This window comes from Xiphophorus couchianus, chromosome 10 (genome assembly GCF_001444195.1).
Source record: "Xiphophorus couchianus chromosome 10, X_couchianus-1.0, whole genome shotgun sequence".
Lineage (NCBI taxonomy): Eukaryota > Metazoa > Chordata > Actinopteri > Cyprinodontiformes > Poeciliidae > Xiphophorus > Xiphophorus couchianus.
The window spans coordinates 13,600,567-13,627,357 of record NC_040237.1 but is presented as its reverse complement, the minus strand read 5'-3'; the positions used below and the strand labels follow the sequence as shown (position 1 = coordinate 13,627,357).

General features: G+C 39.0%; 1 protein-coding gene across 4 annotated transcripts in view; it reads right to left on the bottom strand.

The window, feature by feature from the left end:
* The window catches only part of ca10a (carbonic anhydrase Xa), a 271,111-nt gene that overhangs the window by 27,515 nt on the left and 216,805 nt on the right, over window positions 1-26,791 (bottom strand). For all 4 annotated transcript variants that reach the window (XM_028030174.1, XM_028030175.1, XM_028030176.1 and 1 more), the window contains exon 4: window positions 10,667-10,852. In XM_028030174.1, the coding sequence (XP_027885975.1) occupies window positions 10,667-10,852 (186 nt within the window). The remainder of the gene's footprint in view (window positions 1-10,666; window positions 10,853-26,791) is intronic.

Below are 26,791 nucleotides of genomic sequence, written 5' to 3'. Positions count from 1 at the left end.
TGTGTGTCTTAGAGCAATGTTACATATAGCAAAGATGAATCTGTAACACTTTATTTGAAGGGGTGTTCATTAGACTGACATGACACTGTCAAACATGACATGACATCTGTTATGAAACTAAGCTGAACAAATTAAAAGTGGTGTTTGCATGTGGAGAGTACAGCGGCTTTTGTAAGAGTGTGTGAAGTCATTCCTGGCTCCAAGTTCTGACTTTCAAGGTAAATGAAAGGCAGCATATGTTCCTTCAAATACAGAGACAAATTGGTGACTGGAGACAGACAGCACAGTCTCTGGACCGGGAGAGAATAGATTCCTGCAGTGTGAATTCCTTCCACTCAGGTCAGGCAGAGTAAGTGAGGAAAGTCCAGGAATCCCATCGGGCCTGCTTTTGAACACAACGCTTAGCCTCCATCTTCCCTGCTATTTAACCAGGATAAAACCAAGAGGTAGAAATAGTTTGGGAGTAACTTTAGTCTGAGTTTTGAGCCAGACAATGCCAAGGAGCAAAACACTCCCAACTAGAAGCTTCCGCAGAAGCTAAACAAACAGCTAGCATCTGGTTAGCCCAGATGCCAGTCTCATGAGTCTTTTACGTTGTTGTGGATGATATCCTAATGAGACCAACATGAGTTTCTTTGGTCACATGTTTGAGGATTTGAATGGTTTGAATTGGTTTGAATGGATTTGATGGTTCAGAACCATCTGAGAAAAGTGAAGTAATGTGTTTTAAGCTAATACTACCTCTTCTTTAATGCTGGTTTAATTCTTCTTTCAGATCATCTGGCTTGACTTCCAAGTTGTTCTTGAGATGTAATTGAACCACAGAGGTCTGAACAGTGGAGGTGTCTCGGTTTTCCTGCCGTTTTGTTTCGCCAACTTCTAAACTTTTCTTACCGCAATTATTTCCGGTCATAAACTGATAGAATTTAATCAACAACAGGGTAAGATATAGTCCTCAGAACTCCCATATATCCCGCATTGCTGTATATAAGTATAAAGGTCATTCAGGTAAATATTATGGCCAACAACATCATGGGATACTGTCCTGATAAAGAGTCAGGGGCTTCTGTTGCAGTAACCTGCCGAGTGTTGGTAAACTGGATGGGGTTTACGATAAAGTTGAATTAGATGTGAAGGGCTCGCTGGGCAGCAATCTCCGAAGTGTGTGGGAGATTTGGGGGGTGGAGGAGGGTATTGTTTCTGAGGGTCATGACAGCCTCTTTATGGCATGATGGCTGGCCTGGCCTCCAGGGATACGGAAATATGAAGACAGCAAGTCGATAGCAGAGGGAAGGTGTTCAGTGCTGCGTGTAAACGCCGGGCTGGAAATGACGCTCTCCATCCCAGCTTCCATCTATCTGCCCCCCCCCCCCCTCGGATTAACTGGAGCATGGGCCCATAAAGCTAAAAGGATCTCTCCTGTTGCCACACAGTCTGATCACAGTCACATTATGCATTTTTGCCGTTACAACTCAGCTGCTTTTCAGTGGTGCTCGGGCCAGAAATCATCCTCTTCAATCCATTAGAATGTAGATCACATTTACTGATAATCTTCTCATTTGAATATTTTGTTTTCCATTAATATGCATTTCTGAAAAAAAAATTTATAAATAAATAAAAATTAAAATTAGCCACACACTGATGTTCTGATCTGATATTAATCCAAGTTTCTCAGAAATTAATACGCCACAGACCAGACGTGGGCGAAATTTACTCCATAATAGTGATTAATGATAATTAGAGGAAGAGAAAATAAAACAGAACTAGCTTCCACGGCAACATCTCTGTGATGATAATCTGCCGCAGCAATATTAGCTCAATGCGATTTTCCATGTGCAACGGCTCTGCTAGAAAGAGGACACACAAGAGATGTATCTGTGATTGATGGGGATTTTAAATCTTTGCCGCAGCTGCCTGTGGCGAATCCTTCTGAGACACTTGACAGGATTTGAATTAAATATAGCTGGATTGTTTCTTTAGCAGCATATGGAGTCTTTCATTCTGTGTGGATACTTAGTTGGATATATTTGATATTTAAGCGGCGTAGACTTCAATTCGTGCACTCACGCATCTAACAATTTCCTACATGTCGGTTTTATCCATGAGTTATTGTGGGAAAGGAGATGGTCTCCGTCTGTCATTGGGTAAAAGGAAGGGTGCACTTTAAAGTGGTCACATCAACCCAGGACAACACAGTAGGGGTAGTATCAATTTAACACCAAGTAAACACAGGGCCCATATCGCCGATACCAATACTGACACAGATACTTTTTTTATTTAAGTTTGATACATCATCAAACTTCTGACTTTTAGGTGTTTTTGTGGTTTTTCCTTTGAATTGTTTTGTTAAAACGTAATGGTGGGTTCACACCAAACGCGTTTTGAGCGTCAGGCGATTACATTCAAAGTCTATGTGGAGCATCAAACACTCAAAACGCTCCAAATAGTCCACGTTGCGCCATGCTGGAAGCTCCAAATGCGCCCGTTTGGCACAAAGACTTTGAATGCAAACCAGACGCTATGACGCTCAAAACGCACATAGCATTTTGACCTCAAAATGAACAGAGCTTCTGGGTGTCTAAAATACTTTATCAACATTAAAATGATTTGTGGGGGCGTGCTGTGGTGGCGTAGGGGACGTTACCTGCATCACATTCTCATCGTACTTCACAAATCAGATTTCCGACATATTTGCTATCTGTACATTTGTACGTCACACTCTTTCTACCATGGTGGTATTGGCTGTGTACCTTCCTCCTGAGGTGGATCAGGGGTGGAACACTGGTTGTTTGACTGTAACAAAGACTACATACAAATTACTTACTTTCTTGTAATACATTGTGTCAAGGAAATGCACCACACTGACCTTAGTTCTGCTGTAGGGTTTCTTCGTGTTAAGAGGAAGTCATTCCTTCCTGCTGTCTCCATGTGCAGAAGACATCAGGAGGTAAACTCAATGTCTTGATACGGCTTCCTTACAAACTTCCTAAACTTTTAACTTTCTGTTTTGTAAATGACTGATTTGTAATCTATGTTACTGAATTTGGGCCTGCATGTCTCATTTGTGCTGCACTGAATTAATTTGGCTATCGTGTTAATTTTAGTATTGTCTTTTCAGAAAAGGAATTAGCGTTAAAAATTTATGTAAAGTGGTACCGCAAAAATAAATGTGATTAAATTGAATGAAGAAGCATGAAGACAAGAACAGGTGACAGTTGTTGGCCATGTAAAATTCAGTAGCTTATTAATAACTGGAATCCATTAAGCAACTTTAATTGTTCATAATTTCCATATCCAAACACAATATTGCATTTTTCTTACAAACCAGTCAAGTGCTAAACAAAGTTAGTGTGAGATCCAGTTTTTAGCAGGTTCTGCAAGATGATAGTTTTGGATTTTCAGCAGCAACAACTTTAACTAGGACCCGTTTGGTGGACAAAATCCAAACGGTTTTCTTGAAATCAACTCTGACAAACATTATCCTTAGACAGCAGGAGTGTGGCTTTACTTTAACACAGCGTTGACAGAAAAATTAAACGGATGAATTCCTTCATAGATCACCCGGTTGAAGACTCCACAACAGACTGAAATGAACACACTCCAGAAATTAATAAATTCATAAAAAAGAATACCTGTGGTAAAACAATTAAATGAGTTAAAAGATCCCCAGAAGGGAACTGGGATTTTAATACTGCATACAGGAAGACCAAGGTTAAATGTTCAAATCAAATGAACTTCCTTTACATTAGTTTTCTTATAAAGCAAAATGCACGTTTTAAATTATTCAGAGACTTCCGTCCCAATTTTCAGGCGGCAGCTTCAACCTTTCTTGCCGTCTTCTAACCCGTTTCCTCCCGTTTCTTATATCAGAGGATAATAAAGGCCGCAGAGCGTTGTCTCACAGTGCAAAAACATAAGTTAGCCTTGTGGAGAAATATTTGGAATATTTTAGCAGGATGAGCAAGGTGTTTCATTTTCAGATTAGACTGTGAAGCTGCTCCAGGGGAGCAGAACCAAACAAACACACACACACACCCCGACAAACCAGTTCTTCACTACTACTCCCATAGGTTACCATTTCAGAAGGATATTCAGCTTTAAAAATTTTAAATATCACTCTCTTTGTTCATGTTTCAAGGACATGCCTAGCCACCTTTCTGTCTACAAATAGAGAGAAACGAGGAGCTAGGGGAGCAGGAAGCATCTTATTGGAGCGTGAAGTATCCAAGGCCGGCTGGGGATTCATCTACAAGGGCACAGAGGTTACAGAAGACAGGGAAATTTTCTATTCGCTGTTACCTCAGAAGAAGTTATTTCAGAGAAGATGTTCTCCTTTTCATTTTAGCTCAAAGTGCAGCTTTCTAGTGTTGCGTCTTTTCTCGAGCTTTCTACTGACCTAGAGTTCTGATGCCTTCTAATCGTCTAATCCTAACCCTCAAAAGAAACTTCTAGACTCCCAGTTAAACTTTAGCAAATAAGCTAAAAAAAAAAGAAGAAATTAGAGACTGTCATATGCATCAAAGGGAACTAAGACATTGAGGGGAATTTGTGACAAAAGTGAATATGGCATCGATTTAGACTATATCACATTCGAAGGATCGTCAAACCTTACAGCTTTTAGCTGAAGTTAATGTTTGTTTTTCTCTGGGCTGGGTATTGTAGTTCCAATGGCTTAAGGTTTAGTTCAGATGACAATCCTCACAGGTCATGACAAAAGCTAACTGATTGTACCAGGCAAGGCATTTTATTTGTCTTTAGTCATATTTACATGACTAGAAATAAAATAAAAATAAAAAAAAACAAGCTAGCAAAAACTTAACACTGCAGTATCAAAGTAAGGGAAAACAATAACAGGTTGAAAGACTGATTACAGTTTATGATTTTCCAATTGTTATTAATGAAAGGCGTCTCTAAAAATGTTTTTTTTTTTGCCTTGAGTTAAAGAAACTCAGTGTTTCAGCATTTTTGCCGTTTCATAATTTAAGCAACAGTTAGGCATACAATTATTCATACCCCAGGCAGACTTATCTTTTAAATAATTTTCGTTTTAATTAAACCAAATGCCTCTCTGATGGTACGTAATACAAGCAGCTATAAAACGGAAACCTATAAAGAAACCTATTGATACTACATATATATTTAGCTAGTTATATCATCTATTTTGTTACAGGATGGTGTTTTGGGAATAATTCATACCGAAAAACAGAACAATATTTTAAGTGTATTGCAGCAATCAAGCTGTTCTTTCATTTGACCACCAGGCTTTTGCATGTTTACACTGGTTCATCTTTGGCAATGAGCTCCAAGTCTTTTAGGTTTAAAAGTTTCTTTGCCATCGCACTATCACTTTAGTCCTGCAGAGAGGCCTTACAGACAGGCAAAATCCTTTACAACAGATGAATAAACAGCTTCTGTTCTGTTCAGGGTTAAAGTGTTGCTTTCCTTTTGTGGTTTGTTAAAAAAAAAAAAAAAAAAAAGAAGGAAAGTTCTTGGCAAGTTCTGAGAGACTTGCCGAGAACAGGGCAAAAAAACCCGGCAGCCGCATCTTTGTGCTCGTCTTCAAATCCAGGCTCTAATGCCATTGTAGTAAAATAGAATGGAGTAAATATTTTGAAGGCACATTTGTAACACATATCCATTTGGAAATGGAAATCTGCTGTCAACGTAACCTTTCCCCCCCACCTCTTACTCCCGCCTGCCTGGAGGACACTGTACAACATCACATTTCAGCTGCACGTCTCATGCGAAGCCTTTATTCTCTGGCTCTGAACTAGTCCTCAAACACAAAGTTCACCCTCAAAGGGTAAGTCAGCAAGTGAAGGAAGGGGCGAAATAAAACATGAAGGGGGTGAAGGGAAGGTGATGCATCCTTTTAGACTTGGGATCCAGAGCTCTCCATCCTCCCAAGGACACATAAACATGTTTTGTTAGGATTAGAATATCTCTCTCTCTCTCTGAGGGAGGATAAATTATTATCATTAATTATAATAAATTTGCCTGTCAAGGCTGCAATTATTTTGTTGCCACACAAATTGCCTATTCGTATAATGATGCCGACGGAAAGGAGCGGCGTGAGTGACGCATGAGTTTGTTGAACAATCAAAAGCCAAGAAAGCTAATTGTTTCACTCAAAAAAAAAAAAGGAAAAAAAAAAAAAGAGCAAGCCAGAGCTCACAGCAGCGCGGGGTTCAGGTGTGTGCCGTGAGGGAGCTGTGTGTGCGCCGTTAAATGCTTAACTGTCATCACCAAGACAACTTTATTTCTGCCCGAAGCACTGATGCAAATTGCTGCCATGATGTGAAAGCTCATTAAGAATGTCATATGGGTCCCTGTAGCCTGTAGGTGTGCAAAAAAAAAAAAAAAAAAAACTTCAACAACCAGTATGAGCTCAAACGGAGAACAGTAACAGGTTCCTATTTTGAGAATGTTAAAAATGTACATGACGTGACAAAGAGGCAGTTTTGCACTGAATAAAATTAGATGCGTTTCGAACGTCAGAACATAATATGCACAATATCACTGAAGGTTTTAGCTATGAACTTGAGGGACATCCTGCTTAAAACGATGTTGACCTACCGTTTGTAGATGTAACAGTTTCTACTCCTCTAGGAAGTCTTCCCACAGGGAGTCAGAGTGTGTTTAAGAGAATTTTTTTTCCCATTTTCCCCGAAGCGCACGCGTGAAGTGAGACGCTGACGTTGGCTGGGAAGGCATTGCTCACAATCCTCGCTCTACTGATTCCCAAAGGTCTTTCCAGTTAAGTTCACAGAAGCAACAAATGGCTCAAGCACACAGACTTTGCTTTGCGTTCTACTCAGCAGTCCTGTTGGAACAGAAACGGGGCCTCCCCAAACTGTTCCAAGGAAGTAGGGGGCATGAAATTGTCCGAAATATGTTCTAATACTGAAGTATTAAGATTTCCGTGAAAGTGAAGAGTTCACTGAAACTAAGACGACAAGACCAGCACCTGAAAAACAGCTCCAAACCCCCAATCTCCTCTGCACCAAACTTTACACTTGATGTACTGCAATCAGGCAAGCGCCGCTCTCTTGGTGACTGCCAAACCCAGACTCATTAATTGGATTGTCAGAAAGAGAGGCATAATTCATCACTCTGGAGAACAACAATCTCCACTGCTGTAGACTCCATTGGCGGAACGATTTACACCACTGCATCCAATCTTTTGTGTTGCACCTGGTGGTGTGGGGCTTTGATGAAGCAGCATAGCCATGACAATCATTTTCAAAAAATAACTCTTGCAGCTCTCTTTGCGTAGATTTTGAACTAATCTAAGTGCCGCATGAAGTTTGGAGGTCTGTAGCGACTGTGGTTCAGCATCTGCTGACCCTGACTCATGGTTTCCTGTGGCTCGCAATGTCCTCTTCTTTGTTATGGCACCGGTACCATGTTTAGCCACGGACATGGTGTGTTCAGGATATTCAGTTTCCTTCTTTTTTTTCTTTAACCAAAAATTTGGCATTTTAAAAAATTACTGTTCTCTACATGGTTTGTGCAAACTGCAAATGGTACTTCTTAATGGCTTTTTTTTTCTTTCTTTTTTTGTCTCGTCCATTAATGTCAGAGAAGTGGGGTGTAAAACTAATAGATGACCTGTCAACATACGCTCCAACATGGACTGGGATCTTTTTTAAGCTTTTCTTCCAGATTTGTTTTACCCAAATAATGCCACCTTTGCTTGACCTGTATGTTCATCCAGGACTACACAGTGTCTAAGGTGTCTGGGTGTAAGTGCAGTGGACGCCTGCCTATTTGCAATTCAGTATTTGCAGATTCACCAAGAAGATTTTCCTGTGGAAATTGACTCCAAATTGTTCACGGAAAATCCGTCCATTTGTGTATTTTTTCTCATCGCATGTGCAAAATATTTGAAGAAAATCAAGGTGTCCGATTTTCACTTGATACCAAGAGTTTCCACTGTATGTTGCAACAGTGGCTTAGTGAGATGTCTAAGGCTATGGATAATATTTTGTATAGTAACCCCGTTTCACCTTGTGTTCCTTGGTTTTCAAGATGCTTACGAACAATATTTTCAATTAATCACAGGAAATTCCAATAATTTACATAAATGTTTGTGGATATTGTGTAAAAAAAATAATGTAAAAAATGTAAAAAAATGTTTTAAAAATCCAAAAAATATAAATTTCCTGGGAGAAAGACAGAAACATGACATGAATAACATGACAGACGGTGTGATCCACCAACCTTGAGGAAGTTCATTTAGAAGGCAAAATCTTGTGAAAAACTGATAAGCACGTTAGGACACATGAATGTGGCTCAGAATTTTCAAGTTGTGAACTTTTAAGTTGTGTACTGTGAACATAAATTATTCAGTTTTAATCTCTGTGAACAGAACTTAAAAATAATATTCAAACGAGCAGCTAAATTTACATGTTAAAAAGGGGGCCGGAGCGCCGCATAAGAAAACTACTGTTGAGAATTTTTACACTTGAACTTATTATTATTTTTGCCACGACCCTCTCTGGTGTTTGGTTGATCATACAAAGGGACCAATAAAAAAAACAAAAAAAAAAAACAAACAGAATTTTGTTGTCAAACCCCAGTACAGCAAATATAAATCTGCACCGTAGTTACCACATTAATATTAAAGACTTTTCGACCTCTCCCTAAGGGTTTCATCATCAAACCATGAAGGTGTGTGGAATTGGTACAGAAAGAACCGCTAGTTTCACCGCAGCGTGTTTAGTAAACCCCCAGCCAACTCTAAATGACACCTTGCTGTGCTGTTGCTGTTATCAACTCAGCACAACACGTCTTGGCTGTCTAATGGCCTCTCTGCATTCGATTCAACTTGACTTCACTGGTGGTAATTCAAGTTACTGCACAGAGGGGCTGCCCTTATCATTTAGAGTCGACGAAAATTACATGAAATTGCGAGGAGTGTGGTAGAACCAGGCCTGGCGGATGAAGAAAATGGACCATGAACTGCAACTTCCACAGAGGCTTGAGCGCAAGAGAACAAAACAAACAAACAAAAAAGAAGAAAAAACAAAACAAAACGTGGAATGCATTCAGTCACGGACAATTACGATCACAGAAGAGTGCTGCGAAAAAAGTCTTTGCTGCCTTATACATTTTATTCTGCTTGTACCATGATTTTTTTCACACTTTAATTTTCCAGGTCAAAAAACAAAAAAAGAGACAGGAAAAAAAAAAAGTGAAAAGCAGAGATAACACGAGTAATCCTAACCGACCTCAGCCTGTGTTGAAAAAGTAATTATTCCCTACACCTAATAACGGGTTGTGCCACTCTTGGTGTCAACAGCTGGCATGAAGCAATTATAATGACTGGCAGATAGTCGAGTATTTGGCTCTTCTCTGCAGAAATGTTTTCATTTAGTCAAATTGGAGGGTTTGTGAGCTTGCAAAGTAACTTCACTTGGGTCGGGACTCCAAAACCGCAATTCTGTTTTTATAAATTTGAGCCATTGCGAGTTTATTGTGGAACGCTAGGTTATTCCCTTCAAAAATAATTTTTTTTTGCAAGAGAGAAGAATACATGAATTTGTCACTTATGGCAAGATATCCAGGTCATATAATTGCATCCACTTCACTTTAAATGGCAGACTGAAGGTTTAGGAAACCCAGCTGAAAACAGATAAAACATCGTCTTGATCTTTATAGGAAAATGTTTCTGTTTTAAAAAAAAGAGACTCAAAATTGTACGGTGATTATGTACTCCTTTCCACTGTCTGACTGCAGCTTTTATCTCAGTAGTGATGCCATTGACACACAATGGCTATTGGTCAATACCACTTACTTGACATAAAAAGAAAGAAATATCTACGAGCTGTTGGAAGTCATTTTGGGGTGTTTTTTTATGCTTCTATATGGTTCGTTTCTTCTTCCAATTTTCTTCCCAGTCTTCCTTTTTCAGTTCTTTCCTTCTCACAGCTGGCTAGGGTTAATTGCAATTTTCTTAGAGTTAAGGTTAGAATTAAAGTAGATGAGTTGATTCAGACGCATCCTTCAGCTCAGCTAGTGGCATCATTGTTCAACCAGAAACCATTTCATTTCTGCCAAAAATACATTCGTATATTTGCAGTTTTACAAATAGAGTAAGTAGGGGAGTCACCTTACATTTACCTTCATCTCTGTCTCCAGTATTCCAGCACAACAACTTGCATAATCAAAGTTCTTCCTTTTATCCATTGCTCAGCCCATTGTTATGATTTTTAGAGCATTTGCAGTGGTTATACAGCTCTACAAGCATCATACTGCAATGTAGGATGAATTTTGACATGTTTTTAAAAAATAATTTCCCTTCTTTCTGCTTCTAACACAACAACTTTAAGAAGAAAATGTTCACCTAATGCCTAACGTATTTACTTGCTTAGTGACCATAATGTTGTGCCCTATATAGTACATTGTTCATTCTTGTGTGGTGGCTTTATGACCAACTTTTTATGAAATTTAAAGCTATCCACTGATGGATTGGAAAAGGGGACAACTATTCCTGCTAAACAGTTCCTAGTAAGTCTCACTTGATTTTTCTGGAGTATTCTCGTCAATCACTACTGGCCACAGTTTCTTGTGTAACAGAACTCATTTGAAATGATTCATCGTTTCCCAGGTCTGTTCGATACGCAAGTCAATGACTGCTCAACATTTTTGAATCCACACACACCTCTCCAGAGAAGGCCTGTCCGTTCAGCAAGTGTTCAGAGCCCTGGCCGTCCTCGCTGCCGAAGTGAAGTCGTATCTCCTCCAGACGATGGCTGTAGGTCATCGGGCCCCCGGAGATGTTAACCAGATGCTCCTTGTCCAGTCGCAGAGAGACGTGGCGGCCCGTGTTGTACATGGTCCCTCCCACCTGGGGTAAAACAAATTCAGGGACACGGATCACAAGGCTAGCACAACAACATTCCTTTATAATAATGCCCACAGTAGAACGGTAAAAATAAAACGTCAAAATAAAAATGAAGGAGTTAATATTTTCTGTGGCGCATTTTGGAGTTGTGCATCTTTCTTCTGGAAAAAGCAAAACCTAGACACAATTTAGCTTTCAAATGCAATTTGATTTGATCCAATTTGCAATGAAGCACATGAATGATGTTGTGCAATACAGAGAGGACATGATAATCGAACAGTATTACAATATCTCATCAGGCCCATAGAAGACTCTTTAAAGATCAACATAAATGAGCACAATTTCTTTATATTTAGACCCACTTGCCGTTTCTCCATCTAATATCAAAACTAATTTAATTTTATAAATATTTCCTGCCTAAGCTTAATCTGAAGGCATTCAGTAAATGGAAATGTGTTGCCATTGAAAATAAATGATTGCATTTGTCTGACGTAATATTCTAATCATTTTATTGTCTGTCAGCATAAAAAGAAATCTTCATAATTAAAAACAGAAATGAAGTCTTGAAAACATCGGCATGTGTAATCCATTTATACAACTTGTTTCACTTAGTGAATTAAGTTACTGAAATAAATAAACTTTTCAATAATGTTCCACTTTTTTTGAATATGTCCATATCGGTGGGTTGCAAACTTATCAAACCAGTTATTTTTTGGGGTCAAGCAGTTGTTTGTTACACCTGTTTTTTTTTTTAAGAAATATGGTGTGGTAATGTCTGCTTTTCAGACCATTTGGTTGATTTTCTCCTATCTGAAACTCAAGAATGCAAAACTACTTTTATGTTCTGGTGAGGAATGACTACTTGGTATTTCCTCCTTTTAAAACCCAGCCTTACATGCCCCCCGTTGGGCTGTGGGTAGAAATGTATATTTCTGAGTGAAATGCTGCGCTTAAAATGAGAATAAACAGTTGGGCAGAACCAAGCAGCTTGAGCTGGTGGAGTTATGTTAACAAATGGATGGATGGCGGTTTTGAATGTCACAAACTCGGCAGCGAAATTTTAAAGTGCACCCAAACTTAAAGCTCACTAAAATATTTTTGGAGATTAAATGCTGCTTCCTAAATGATGGTGGTCACATATGCAAAACATTTTCTTACTGAGAACTTCAGCAGAGAGGCAAATCCCACTCTGTTTGTTCATGCACTGCAGAAACACAAAATCTTACCCAGTGCTTTTGGTCTAGTTTCTAGTGCAAATATCTTAGCAAACGTGAAATAAGCCAAAACTAACTTACAGGTAACTTTTAGCAAGATTTCCGGGTAAATAAGTTCTTATTATTGATGACAAAGTACTGGTTCCATTGGCGGATTTAACTTATAAAAAAGATATTTTTCCCATGTTTTAAGTTGGGGTTTTCTTGCCAATAGAACTAGTACTATTTCATCAATATTAAGGTCTTATTTACCGAAAACAAGCCTCTATATCTTGCTAAAAAGTTACGTTTTAGTTAGTTGGTCTTATTTTAAGTGTAATAAAATATTTGCACTAGAAACTAGAAGAAAAATACTTTGTAAGGTGTTGTGTTTTTGCAGTGTAGCGATAATGCGTCGTCTATGTGACCTTTTTGTGAACTTTTCTTACTTGATTTCGCATCTTCAGAGTTATATAGGAGCAGTACCAAGCTTTGAGCTTGTGAACTAGTAAATTAAATTATTTTTTTTAAAAAAACAACAACAAAAAAAACCCCAATCCCAATCAATACATCAGAAGCGATATTCATCAGTACAGTATGTATTTTTATTTATTCATAATCATCGGCAGGTTCAGGGTGGGGGAAACATTGCTATTCAAGCAGCAACTTTGGGTGGACTTCCAATGCCCTTATCTGCCTCCTTCCATCCATTTGCTTTTCCTCCCCCTCTGTTCCTTCTCTCCTTGTGCCGTTGCCTTTCAAAAATGATCTCTCCTTCCCTTCTTTAAAGTCCTAGAAAAAGAAGTCTGCCCACACTTTGTAAATATTTTATAGATGCTGTGAAAAATCAATGGTCTGAAAGGATGAAGTGAGAGTAAGAGGGAGTGATGCAAAGAGAGATAAGTGCCGTGCGCAGGAGGAGAAAGGTGTGCCGAGTTTAGTTCCCGACGAGGGAGACACAGCAGAGGTAGAGAAGACTGAGCCTTTTTATGTTCCCCGGTGAATTAAAAGGAGCGAGGTGAGACCTCTGAAAAGACCAAGAAAACCTAATCTCTCTCTCTCACAGCCTGCTTTCTCCTTCTCTCTCTCTTTTTGTTCTTTTCTTTGAGGCCATTATTCACCAGGCAGAAGAAGTGGTTAGTGTTTTTGTTTTCCAAATCCTCTGTGACGAAAAGATCGAGCAGGCTAGAAATTGAAGAACTCCAGAAGAGAGAAGAGAAGGCATTAATATTCCACTATGAAACTCCAAATGCGTTACATAACATCTGATTGTGAAAGCTCTGATTTGCTGCCACAGTGATTCACCGCTGACAAAAAAAAAAAAAAAAAAGCTAATTTGGAATGCATAATTATGGCAAGTTTTTTTTTTTTTGTAGGAATGATGAATAAAAACAACAACTCAATGTTTTGACATCTTTCTGCAGCGGTTTGTGTTCAACATCAGCCGTCTGGTTTTGTAGAGCCAGTGACGGACAGGTTTTACTGTGGGCATTCAACCAAGGAAATTCACCAGGCAAATAATTTGTGAACACAGTTCAGCATTTACCAGCTGTTAAACACGGATTAACTAGCAGCAAACTAGCTTCATTGTCCCTCTGTGGCCCTGTGATCTTCCACATCCAGCTGGATGAGCCACCAGAGAACTGGGAGGTCCAGGGTAGAGTAAGCGGTCTCTAGATCACTCGATGTAGTGATCAATTTTTTTTTCGGAAGCTACTAGCATGTTTGGGATCTACTCTGTGGCCCATACTGTTCGGCTTGTTAGACGTGCTTGTCGGTATGGGTCTGGATGTCCTACAGAGATCTAATTGTCCACCATGCTTGTGTGTTAAGAGTGTTTCAGGCCCTTGGTTATGGTGTTCTGCATACCACTTTGCCAACAAGCATCTCTTCTGCGACATATCTGCCAAACCGGAGTACGGCGATAGTGACAAAACAATATTTCTTTCTGTGGAAAGGCCGTCGCTTGTCTTTAGTGTGTTAGCGACTTTCATCCACGGACACAGAGAGGTATGTGAAGACCTCAAGGTGAGCTATGCTCACCAAACTTTGGCTAAATCGAAAGCAAAAAGTGGCACAATGATGATTGTGTCAATTAAAACAACAACAAAAGCAAACCCAAAGTGATCAATGTGTCCAGTCAAATAGAGACGTAGCAAACCAAAAGTAATGGTCATTTTTACATATAAATTATTGGAATATTCAGATGTCTGTTAAATATTGTAATGAATTTAAATTTGATTTATATTAAAAAAAAACTCTGATGAGCAAAAAGGGAAATTAAATGTTAGCATTTTTTAAACTTCACATTTTTCTTCTGGATGGATGCAAACTGCATTTCATTGTTGTGACATGTGCAACGACGAGTTTTGTAGAAGGTGATGGAAGGCAAGTTCTGCTGCTGCGGACTGTATTGTATTATTTTATGTCATGAAGTTGCATAGGAGAGCTGAAAATTCAATCTATTAGTCCATACTTTCCCAAACTTTACAGTCTCTAGGCTGCCTGGAAAATCTACACTAATTAGAGAAAATAAGAACAGATTTTTGGCAATTTGGCTTTTCTAAAAAAAAACTGCTAAATATAGTAGCCAACAAACACATTTCTTAATGTGTATGTAATCCAGTCTCCATTATACCAAGTCTCGCTCTCTGACCTGAGGGATTTACCATCAGGCGCTGTAGAACCAAGCAAGATAAACACCAAAGCAGCTCACTTTGAAATTCCCTGACATGAAAACAAACGAGGACTTAACCATCATATCTTGTTTTCAGTAATCCTCCAAACATACCACCAAACGATGGAGTAAAAGGTCCGCTTTACTGCAGCTTAATTATACGCCAACCCCCCCCGACAATGACCATCAGTGGACTGGAGATAATTACGCTGTATACACATCAGCACTGAAACAATTAAGTTTTAAGACAGCAACGTAAAATGAGAGACTGCTTACTCTTCTGTAATCCACGACTAACCATCACAGGAATGTTAAGCAGGAAAACATACATCAGAGATGTGATCTAGTGTCGATGGGGAAATTATTTTCCCAGCTTGCATGTTGTTTAGTAGGAGAGGTCCTGTTAGGCAGGACAGCTAACAAACGGGAAAGAGTATTCAACAATACAAAGGCATTGAGAGTAAATGCACTTAGTGTACAACAGAGAAATTGACATGTGGAACGGCCGCTACAAGAATGCGTTTCGAGGGGGAAAGCTGCACTTTTTCCTAATTGGCCGCCCACACCTCCCGGGGATCAATAATCTCCTGGAAAGGTACGGCTACCTATAGCTGCCGAGCGCAGAGCGACGTTACGGGGGCGACTCTGCTGCTCCAGGGAGCACTTCCCTCCTGCAGCCTATTGTGTGCAACGCAATCTTGGATATGTAAATGATTATTTGGTGATTGAAGATGCAAACAAAACTCTGCTGGAGCACAAAAGCAATTTCAGAAGAGAGATTGAACTCATAAAAATCCCTTAAAATTAAAGTGAAATTTAAAGCATCACTGTTGGGGCTAAAAGATCACATTTGACTATATTTAGCCAGCTGGTCGCAGCCATACTTGGTGAATTAATGAATATGACTTGACTTAAACTTTGTTTAGCCACGTTTTTTTCCCCCCCGCAAAGGCAATTATTAGTCACAGCAGATATGCTGGAACGGTCGCAAGCGAAGCAAAAGTACTACATCTCAATCAGCCTCGTCCTTATTTGGAGTCTCAGCACTCATGTTAGTAGTAACCTAATCATTTTGCAGCAGTTTTTGTTGTTAATGTTTTCACATTGTGTGCTGAATGTATTTGCGAAAATCACTGGCTTTTGTGCTCTATTCATCAAATACAAATCCAGCCTGTCAGACAAACACAGGTCTGTGTGTTGGCTTGTACACCGGCGTCTGAATCACACGCTTGCATGACAATTGACAAAAACAACATTCCCAGCTCTCAAACTCATGTCCCGGCATTACACCGCCACACTGATTATACCGTTTTTATGCTAATGACTCGCAAACAACGTTAGGAAATGCTCCGCTGTGCTCTTTGCACTGTCTTTTGTTGAGAATATTGCAATAATCAGCACATTATTTAAATTCTAGCAATTGCACGCCTGAAACTGAGGCTCTTCTGTCTCTCAACGGCAAGTGAAGAGCTCCATTATCGTCCGAAAACTGTTACAGAAAGAGGCAGAGACAACTTTTTTAATTGCATGACAACAGAAAGACGGTGTAGTTTGTATTTAATAAATTCTATATACAATGTGTGTCTACCTTATTTATACTGCGAAGAACCAGGCATACATCATAGATGTAGGAAAGCTTGTGCCTGTGGTCTTCAGTGCTGCTGTATCTGGACTCAGCACCTTTTCTGGACTTATTTATCTTCTTGCATTTGCCTTATGAATTCCTTTAATAAATATCTGAGTGTATGAATTATACAACATAATGATATGGTGATACCAGATTGCAACAGCAAGCAACCAAAAAGTTGCTAATTTATGGTTTTCTAAATGTCAATTGTTACTAAGACACATTAATAATAAAATACAAGTAGGCCTATAACTTTTTTTTTGACACAAATTGCCTACTCCTCTTTGTTTTGCTATAATGAGGACGCTTGTGTCAACACCTCTGTGTGCTTTAGCATTTGAACGAAACATTGTTTTGAACTCGTTTTCTGTTAACATCCAAGGTTTATGTTTGCCAAGTTATTTTATTGTCATTGTTTCGTTTCGTGTGCTGATGCAGCGACAAATGAAACACAAACTGTACTTCCTCCATCTACAACAACGCAAGAGGAGACCAAGAAAGGCTACAGAAAAAGGTTTTAATTTTCATATTTATTTATTTTTAGGTTGGCAATGGCTTCATAAAATGTACCTAATATTGTTTGATATGGAAAGCCTCAAGAGGGAATACATCCTGCTTCACTTTTTCCACATTTTGCTAAGTTGTAGACTTATACTAAAACCATTTTTCTTTAAGCATGCTTTTAGACTTTGTAAATTTAGTGAGTCGCAATTTTAAGTTATAGCTACATAAGCACTTGCAGCCAAGGTTTTAATATTTTGCATAAGGACTTTTGGCAGCAGGCGGCTGTCATCAAAAATCTAATTAATTTGTTAGAAGAAGGGAGGACATTTTTGGCATTAAGCAAGTACAACATTCCAGTGAAGAGAACCTCACAACATTTGTGAAGGATACACAGGGAAGTGTTGGAGGGGGGGGGAGGAGAGGGGGGGGCTATCCAAACCAACCCAATATGCAATATGTGAAAATGTGATTGCCTCCCATATTGAATCATGAATTTATTGTGATTAACCTCATCTTTTGGTATAATTTCATGAATGGATGGTTGGCTGGCTGGCTGGAAGGATGGATGACCTGTCTTTAAAAAGCTGCAATTCCCTCTCATCTCTAAACTGGGCATCACATTTTTCGCTTTAAAAAAAAAGGAAAAAAAGGAGTCTCTCAAAGGTAGCTAAAAAATTGATATCACAGAACCACTTTCTCTCTCTCTGCCAAAGTCTATAACCACAATCTCCTCAGCAGACTGCATGCATTATACATAACTTCCTGTACAGTCTAGTCTAGCCTGTAATGACATTATCCTATCAGTCTCAATACAGTCTGCAGGAACGCAAACATAAAAGTCACCCACGTCTAAATCATGAAAAAGGGACTTCCTGCGAAGGCTTTATGAAACAGAAATATTACTTATTCAGTGACGGAAATGCTCTGGAAACATGTGGCTTCAGAGGTCGGCTCATGTCCCAAACCTAACAGTTACATTTTTTCTTTCTCCGGCTGATAATTAAAACTTTACTGTATGCTGGCATTTTTTTCCCCATAGAACTCTTAGAACTAAATGAGAACACCGAGCGCGTTTCAAAGAACTTTGAACCACATGGGTTCATTTAGATTGACTCGAAATCATTTACCCGGTGTAAAGTACAACTTATTAAAACAAAAGCAACAACAACAAAAAATACCATCCTCCATTATCTCCAGAGTAAACACAACAAGCCAAAAATAACATTTGAATTTTAGGCCCTGAAGATAAGATCTATGAAGCTTCAGTGACTAAATTGGTAAACACAGGACAGGTTAACTAATCTCAACATAACATTTAGGCCCTTTAGTTACTGTCACACTGTTTCTCATCTTGCCAGAATGGTTGGCAAATCTTAAAAAAAGGGTTTAATATCCCTAAGAAAAGGAGAAAATGAGGCATATATCAGTCTCTCTTGCATCTCTGTGGCAGGTGTCACAATGCGGCGTTGCACATAAATGTAGTTAAAGCTCTTCTGAGCAGAACTCGCTTTTTTGGGGTACTTTGAACTGAATAATACCATTTTATTACATGTTAAAAAGTGTATGTAATTCTCCCCAACATTTTAACATTCCTCTAATTGGGGGTGAATCCAAGTTATACATGATGTTTCGTTAAGGTTGGACTTGGGATGTTTCCTTTGAAAATAGGTGCAAAAATGGATGGGGCGTGGGCGTGCGGGGGGGCGGTGCTGTGTTTCAGCATTTCTCACCTCAGAAAGTTAATTTTTTTCTATTAAATAGTGGCCCATTGTGAGGCCCAGAACTCGGGTCCCAAAAGAACAAGTGCTGTTTTAGGGTTATAGGTTTTGTTTAGGACTATGGTGTGAATTGAGTTTATGGTTAGTCACATATTGGCATTGGTTAGTGTTGTGGTAAGTGTCAGGTTTAGCACAATGAAAGAAAAGTTAATGGATGTCTATGCAAAGTCCTTGTGAAAATAGAAACACATAATGTATGTGAGCAGTAAAGATGCAATTCAGCTATTACATACACACAAAGGCAATTTTGCACCAATTAGGCCTTTAGTTTGCCTTAAATCAGTGGTTCTTTACCTATGTTCGATCGAACCCCAGGGGTTCAATGAGCCGGTCTCAGGGGTTCGGTAGAGCCTCTGCCGCGGAGGAAAAGACACACTTGTGTAAAGTCGTGATGACACGCCCCGCTTGGCCATCACTTGCTGCAGAGGATCATGTTACATTGCTCGGCCAATCAGTGCTGCGGAAAATTTAGTGCGCGCAGTATTCAACGGCTGTCGTAGTTGTACGTTGCATGGTTTCTTTCTTAATAATTTAATCCATACTAAATATGTCGAGCAAAAAAAGAAGAAAATGAACAGACTTTGCTCTGAAGATGCAATTGCCAAGGTGAAGCCACGCCTCTCTGAACTGGTCTCCCAAAGACAAACAGCAGAAGTCACACTGATTTGCAGGTATGTCATTTGTGCAATACTTTATTCTGGCCCCAAAAAAGTCTTTTGTGGATTCAAAACGACAAAAAACAAATTAAATTGAAAAAAAATTAAGAAAATTTTTTTAATTCTGTGAAAAAATCCAAATTTATTTTTAATTAGTAAAATAGTAAAAAAAATATTTTTGGGGGCTGAAATTCTTTTATGGGGCCGAAATATTTTTTGGGGGCCAGAATAAAGTAATACTGCAATTTGCTGTGAGTTCATGGTTTTATTCTTTGAGCAAAGTGACGGTCATGCATTGCTCATTTTGTGCACCAGCAAAAAAACATATACATATGTCTTGAATTTGGAAAAAGTTTTTATTTTATTTATCACTAAAGAAGGGTTCGGTGAATGCGCATATGAAACTGATGGGTTCGGTACCTCATAAAAGGTTAAGAACCACTGCCTTAAATATAACAACATTGCCTAAAGATTCTTGCCCTAGGCATCAGTACTAATGCGGATCATGCAAATTTATCTGTTGCGTGCCGTTTCTGAAGACTTTTACTCACTGTCTGGACTACTGTCAGTTCCGGTAGTAATTGTCTGATAACATTTCTGCTCCACTTAAATGCCTCTGGTCCCACATGTACTAACTTCTAAATCTTTATATACCAATCTCTGGCGTCCAGTCAGTGCTTAGCCTGGTTTTATAGAGTGCTTTTCTCAGCTAGATGTTTTATCATTCCTTTTATTTCAAATAATTCATTTATTTTTTGCTTTCGTCGCCCCCATGTTTTATACCCTTGTACGAAAACAGGTTTGGCTTTCGTCTTGCTTGCTGTTTTACACAATCTGAGGGAATTTCTCTTCGCTGCCTTCCTTCTGACTTTGCCTCTTGCGCTCACAGAGTTCACTCCAGGGAGATTCGTGAGCAGAATCTCCAGCGCCAAATGGAAGGCGCTGGTGTTGCTCACAAGCAGAAGGAGTTTGAGCACAAGAAGCAGGATTCTAACAGGGCCAGAAGATATTTGTGGCAGAGGCTTTAAATCTGACTGCAGAAAGATATTTCCTAGAGGGAACCACTAATTTATTTTGAGTTCGAGAGCAGAGCGATGCAACATCCGAGTGTGAAAGTAAATAACTTGCTTTCCATTTGCATTGACATTCTAAAAAGATAATTTCCTCCCCAATACAGCTGCACGACAGTCAATCACAGCTGTGAAAAATAGAGCAATCAGCCAATAGTATGTATTCAAAGCTGCAGTATCTAACTTTTAAGTAATTTTTTACATATTTGTTAAAACTGTCAATTTGTTAAAAGTGTATTATGAGAGACATAATTGGAAAAGAGATTGATCTCCGAGCTAGTCTTCTACAAGCACTCACTGCTCTCGACCAAAAACAACCAATCAGAGGCAGGAGGAAGGTTTTAATGCTGTCAATCAACTTCATGAACTCCTGGCGGAGAAACGACTTACTGTTACAGGAACACAGTCTATCCACCGTCATCAGTGGCAATGCTAACTAGCCTTAGCATTCAGTACAGACTTTGCTGTACCATAGCAAAGAAAGAGAGGGATGAGCAGCGTTACATGTAGAATGATTGACAACGCTAAGACCCTCCTCCTGGCTCTGACTCTTTTTTTCACAGATTATCTGCCTCATATCATTTTTGGTATGAGACAGATAACTGGACGTGTGTCTTAGTTTGTTTCAACAAATATTAATTTTTTTTAATAAAAACTACATCCTGAAACTTTAAGGCAGAAACTGCACTGAAGTTAACAACTGTCTCGTTCCAAGCCTCCCAGCTGACACAACAGTTCATACACCGACACCAGCCTGGATCACAGATTCGCAGATATGTTGCCACTGGTATGCAGTGTGAAGACATCACAGCAGCTGGAGCGCTGTGATCCGACGCGAGGCTTGCGAATTGTTTGTATGTTCCAGGGTTGATTAGCGCACATCACCGACCGCGTCTCCTGTGGCCGCCAGAAACACCACATCTCATTTTGCTCAAGCAGCCCGAGAGAACTCCCATTAAGTTCCTGCTAAAACCGCTTGCCGGTTCCCTCCCTTAAACAGATAGTGATGATGATGATCAAAGCCCGCCACGACAGTAGAGGCAATACGTTGGGTGAACATTAACAAGTCGGCAAAGATGAATCTCGACTTTGCCGAGCAGGCAGGTAGGTACAGCGATAACCACCGTGCACTGGTAATGAAAAACACCGGGGACATCATCATTGTCTGAGCGTTGCAGATCAATAGGGCGAATTACTCCTTGTTAGGAAATGAAGTCTCCCACTAACTGCTACACGTGTTCAGCTATTAGACCGCAGTGGCACTGCAATTACATGGGACATTTTAAACATAAAAGCCACCAGAAGAAAATGCAAAAAGATTTCTAAAGACAGGCATTAACTGCATGGGCACATCCGAGTTGACAAATATTAGACCTGATGCAAGCAAAATTGCTGGTCCTCTCATTAATGTACGCGCTTACCAAGAATGAGAATGGCACGGGGGATGTGAAAGGCAAAGTGAGGTTGCATAGAAAGAAAAAAGAAATTGTAACAAAAGAAACACAGCGAGGAATTAAACACAAGCGAGGTTGTGTGGGCTGCAGCTCAGCCAAGTCACAGACTCAAATGTCAGCAAAGCAGTTCCAGTAATGCTACATAATGAGAAAGATTCAGCTCAGATCTGTGGCATTAGTGGGAAGATTTTCAGAAGCTGTGCCATGCTCAGTCGGTGGGGAAGAAAAGCACAGCTGCAGCAGTTCAAATCAATTCTGTTAGAAGACAAGGAGCCCGATACTCCGTGATCCTGCTCAGTGCCGCTATATATTCACCAGCAATGTTTCAAGGATTGCTCCCCACGATTCTGTTCGGTGACCGAATACAGCAGGCAGTAGTTTGATCCCTTTCGTTTGTAGGAAAACAAGCATAAAACTGGGATTAGTTTGCAGAAAATGAGGCACAATGCAAAAAAAATAAATAAAAAATAAAAAATCTTGTGACTGGCTGAAGTGTGAAGTGTGTACAAGTGCTACAGTTGATACTGTAAAAAGGAGAGCATCTATATTAGGTATATCTGTTAGACTGCAAAAATAAATAGATTTATAATAACTTCCCAGGAAAAGGCAACACCTGTTATGACAGGATTGACTTGACTGTTTCTCTAGCTCACTGGATCACATCTGTCTTTACTTGTGTGGAATCCAAAATAAATGTGAGCATTTAACCTGGTGGCTTTTACAAGAGACTGACAAGACTCCCAAAGGTCTCTGCCTGAGATCGGCAGTAAGGATAGAAATGTTATATTTAATGGCATTTTTCCAGGGACTCTCTTTTTAAAACGATGCGACAATGTTTGTGAGGAAGAAAACCTCCAGGAACAAGAATCCAGTACGACACCGCGTGTTACAGTCATAAAAACAAAATCCACCCTCTTTCAAATCAACAGTTAACATGGAAATATATATATACTGTATGTCGGTAACGAGTTACTGACGTCGGACCACGTTTTTCAGTAATGAGTAATCTAACGCGTTGCTATTTCAAATCCAGTAGTCAGAATACAGTTACTTATCGAAACCACTTTGTGTAACTATTTTCTTTTGTAATTAAATTTTATATCCTGTTCGCGTCTCGGGGAGTGACCACTGTTTCTATGTGACAGTATCAGCAGCGACAGAAACGTCAACAATGGAGGGATGAGGAAGATGCGCATTTTGTTGCTGGAAAAACAGCAACTATTTTGAGTTTCAACAGCTTTGGGCTTGTGTTTTTCTAAAGTCGCTTGCAGATTTAATGAGTTGCGGGGTTGCGGTTTTTGGGCTTGCAAATAAGCAACTGTATGTCAGAATTTGACTGACATCCAGTTAGTTTTAGTCAGGCTCTCCCTCTCCATCCTTTCCTGGATGATCCGTCCTGCTGTGTCTTTGTTGATGTCAAGTTAATATATTACCTGTGCATTCGGGTTGCGCTCCAGAAAACTGCAAACATCGAGACTAATATGAACAGCACAATAAACATGAAAACAGCCACAAATGAACGAGTCTGTAAAGTTGTGCAACTAAATGCCATTATAATTATTAATATTAAGATAAGTGTCACAAATCTGTGCAGCAGCCATCTGAGTTGTGGAGGAGGAGGAGATCTGTGTGCTGTGTTCTGACAGCAAAAGCAGGGCCGTAACTAAAAGAGTTACTTTTAATGGAACTTAGTTACTTTCCAAAACATAATCAGTAATCTAAGCTACTTTTTCAAGGAGTAATCAGTAGTCAGATTAAAGTTACTTTTTCAAAGTAACTATGCCATCACTGCTTATACCAAGACATTTTACCATGTCATAAGTTAATTTATCTGCCAATGGAACTGCAATTTTTTCCATCAATATTAAGGAATTATTTACTTAAAGCAAGTGAGTATTTCTTGCTGAAAAGTTTATTTTAAGTTAGTTTGTTTTATTCCAAGTGTACTAAGATATTTGCACTAGAAACTAGACCAAAAATACTTGATAAGATTTTGTGTTTTTGCAGTGTGGTCCTGATCTCCAGTAACCATGGAATGTCAAATTGTGTGAACTTAGACAAACATTCTGAAGTGCTCCCTGAACATATTATTTTATGGCAAGACAGTTGTTGTTTTTATCAAACTCTAAATTATGCCACGGAATCAATGGATATTAAAAAGATTAATTTAATCCGATCTGCTTTGATCGGTTGCTCGCTTAGATTTTTTTTTACGGTAGAAGATTCTTGAAGAACAGCAAAGCGCGGCCTGTATCGACTCCTCTTGTGTACCGGTGTGCAATCAGAGCACATGTCCGTGCTCCTCTTATCTGAGATTCTTTGAACCGTCGTAATAGGCTGTTAAACTCAGTAGGTGGAGAGAGAAGCAATTAATTAGACCCGGTAAGGCATTAAGAAACCAATCAACCTTCTGTACCCCTGGGAGCTCATTTATAAAAATGTACTTAGATTTCATTTTTAACCTTGTAAAAGGCTTAATGCACACTAATGCACATCGGGTAGCGCTCATACCTGGTGCACGTTAAATAATAAGGTTATAATTCTATTTCTTTACTACTTTTAGAGCTTGCAATTTTTACATCAGTTAAGTCTGAGCGTTTAACATCCGATATATGATTAACAGAACATGTGCAGTAAGCCATAAGTAAGCTCTGTAATTACGTAGCGATTTACATGAACACCGCTTTGCTCTTATTGGCAGAGTGAAAGTTGTGGGAGGCAAGGACAAGTGTAAAGATCAAACCTAGATAAAAAAAAAAAAAGATTTTGGGTTGTAATGAATGATACATGTTCAAAAGATTAGATTTAGGCTTCCAGTGATTGTAACACAGGCCTCAAAGTAGAACAAAAAGACTGAAAACAGAATTTTCTAACATTGGGAAGAAGAAATGAACAGATATTTACATCAATATTTCTACTTCCTTTAGAGTTTCAGTGTGTCCTCAATTGCCTTTCATGGATATATGTTGCTTATTTGTCTTCTGACTTGTTGCATATTCACTTGCTGATCATGTGGAACTAGACCTGCACGGTTGGCAATGGAAACGCCACATTCATTAGGAGGAGACCATCCGGGAAGCTGCTTGATTTCATTGGATGTTCTAAAGACTGCACAAACAAACAAAAAAACCCTCTCACTTTATTTCTATATGTGAGGTCAAATTTAATAGAGTGAGCTTCACGCTTATCTTTTGCGTTAACTGACAAAAGAAAAAAGAGAAGAGTTTTAATCTCACCTGCTGATGTTTTTCAGTCTGCAGAGAAATGCCGGCTATTTACTGGAATAGCCTTCGTCAGCCCTGGCTGGTAATTGGCTGGTTGGTCAGAAATGCAACAAGCTAATCGTTTTCCCATCATTTACCCATTTGAATGCACCATACTACGCACTTCAAGGGCGCACCAACAATAACGACGACAACTCTCTTTGGTGCTGTTACTGAGGAAAGATGACTCAGTATTAACTTAATTTTAGTGTCTGCAATGATGTTTGGAAGGATGTAAGGTGAAGCACAGAGACACTAAGCTGCTATTTAAAAGGAAAAAGCATTTTCTACAACACACCGACAAAGTCAGAAAGACATGGCAGAGGAAGAGCGAGTGAAACTTTCGGCAAATAAAAAGAAAGCTAAACTGAGTACAGCAAACTTGTTCTAATTTATCAGTGTGAGCATTTCTACTTGTCTGTCATGGAACATGTTGGTGCTGGAAATGTTTGCAACCTTTCAGAAAAGTCAGAATAAATTCTGATGTTAATTCTGCGTATTTATTTCTCCAAAATAAATACGCAGGGCACATAATACATTACATTACAAATACACCTCTTCTGAAATGTCAGATAATCACGTGCTAATCAATGAAATAAGATGCGAAATAGATTTTAAAGGTCAACCCTAAAATTATTTTTGTCATACTTTTATATTAGAATAAGCCTTTTCGCTAGTCGTTGCTTTCTCACACAGCAGCATTGCTCTTAATATAAATAAATAAGTAATCATGCCAGGAAAGCTAAAACACATAATATGGTCTCAGGAGTTTTTCCTATATCTTGTGTCATGATCTACTAGTGTTTGTGTTTTGGTTCTCTTTTGTACAAAATTGGGTTAATTATTGCCATTTAGGTGTTCATTTCTGAGTGTTCGTAACTATCTTGATGCTGTTTCATTCCTTTTGTTTAGTTTTAGTTTATTCTTTGTAGATTTGAATTTAGGTTCTCCCATTGGTTTATTGTCTATGTCTACATTAGCCTCTCAATTTAATTAGTCTCTTTCCCTCAGTCTGCTTGTGTGGTCTTCCTTAACAGCTGCATCAGGTCACTAAGCAACTTCCTGTTTCTTGTTCAGTAATCACACCCCCAGTACTTAAACCCTTATGTTTCTGTCATTTCCTGTTGGATTCATTCACTCCATGATCTATTATTATGGCTGACTTTCATTCAGTTTCTATTCTTGTTTGTTATGATCATCCATGCTCCATGTCCCATTTAAAACCTGGGTTTTATAAAATTTGAATGACTGTCTGCTCCTTCGCTCTGCAAAACTCAATATCATATATTGTATTTAAAGCAATATCAAAATTGGCTAAAATTGGCAACTTCACAAATGCAACGATTGGAAACTGGTCCGAATTTTTTTTGGATTGGTTCATCTCTAAATAATTGAGTGATTCAAGCGGTCCATTTCGCTACTTTACCTGTGTCGATGATAACCAAATCGGTGTTTTTTTACAGTCAATTCATGTCAATCTTATCAATGTGCCCAAAAATATAACAAGAATGTAAATTGTCAGCACAAAAACTGAAGCTGAAAAATTTGCAAAACATTTGTGTCACTCCCAGGCCATCTACGTAACTCGACAGTCACTGTATTACTGAAACAACTCTAATTATAGTTGATTTATAGATTTTTAGAATACAACAGGGAGAAGGAAAACTGAACCTCCACCCCCTGTACACATACAAAGAGCGTAGCTGCCAAAAAGACACGA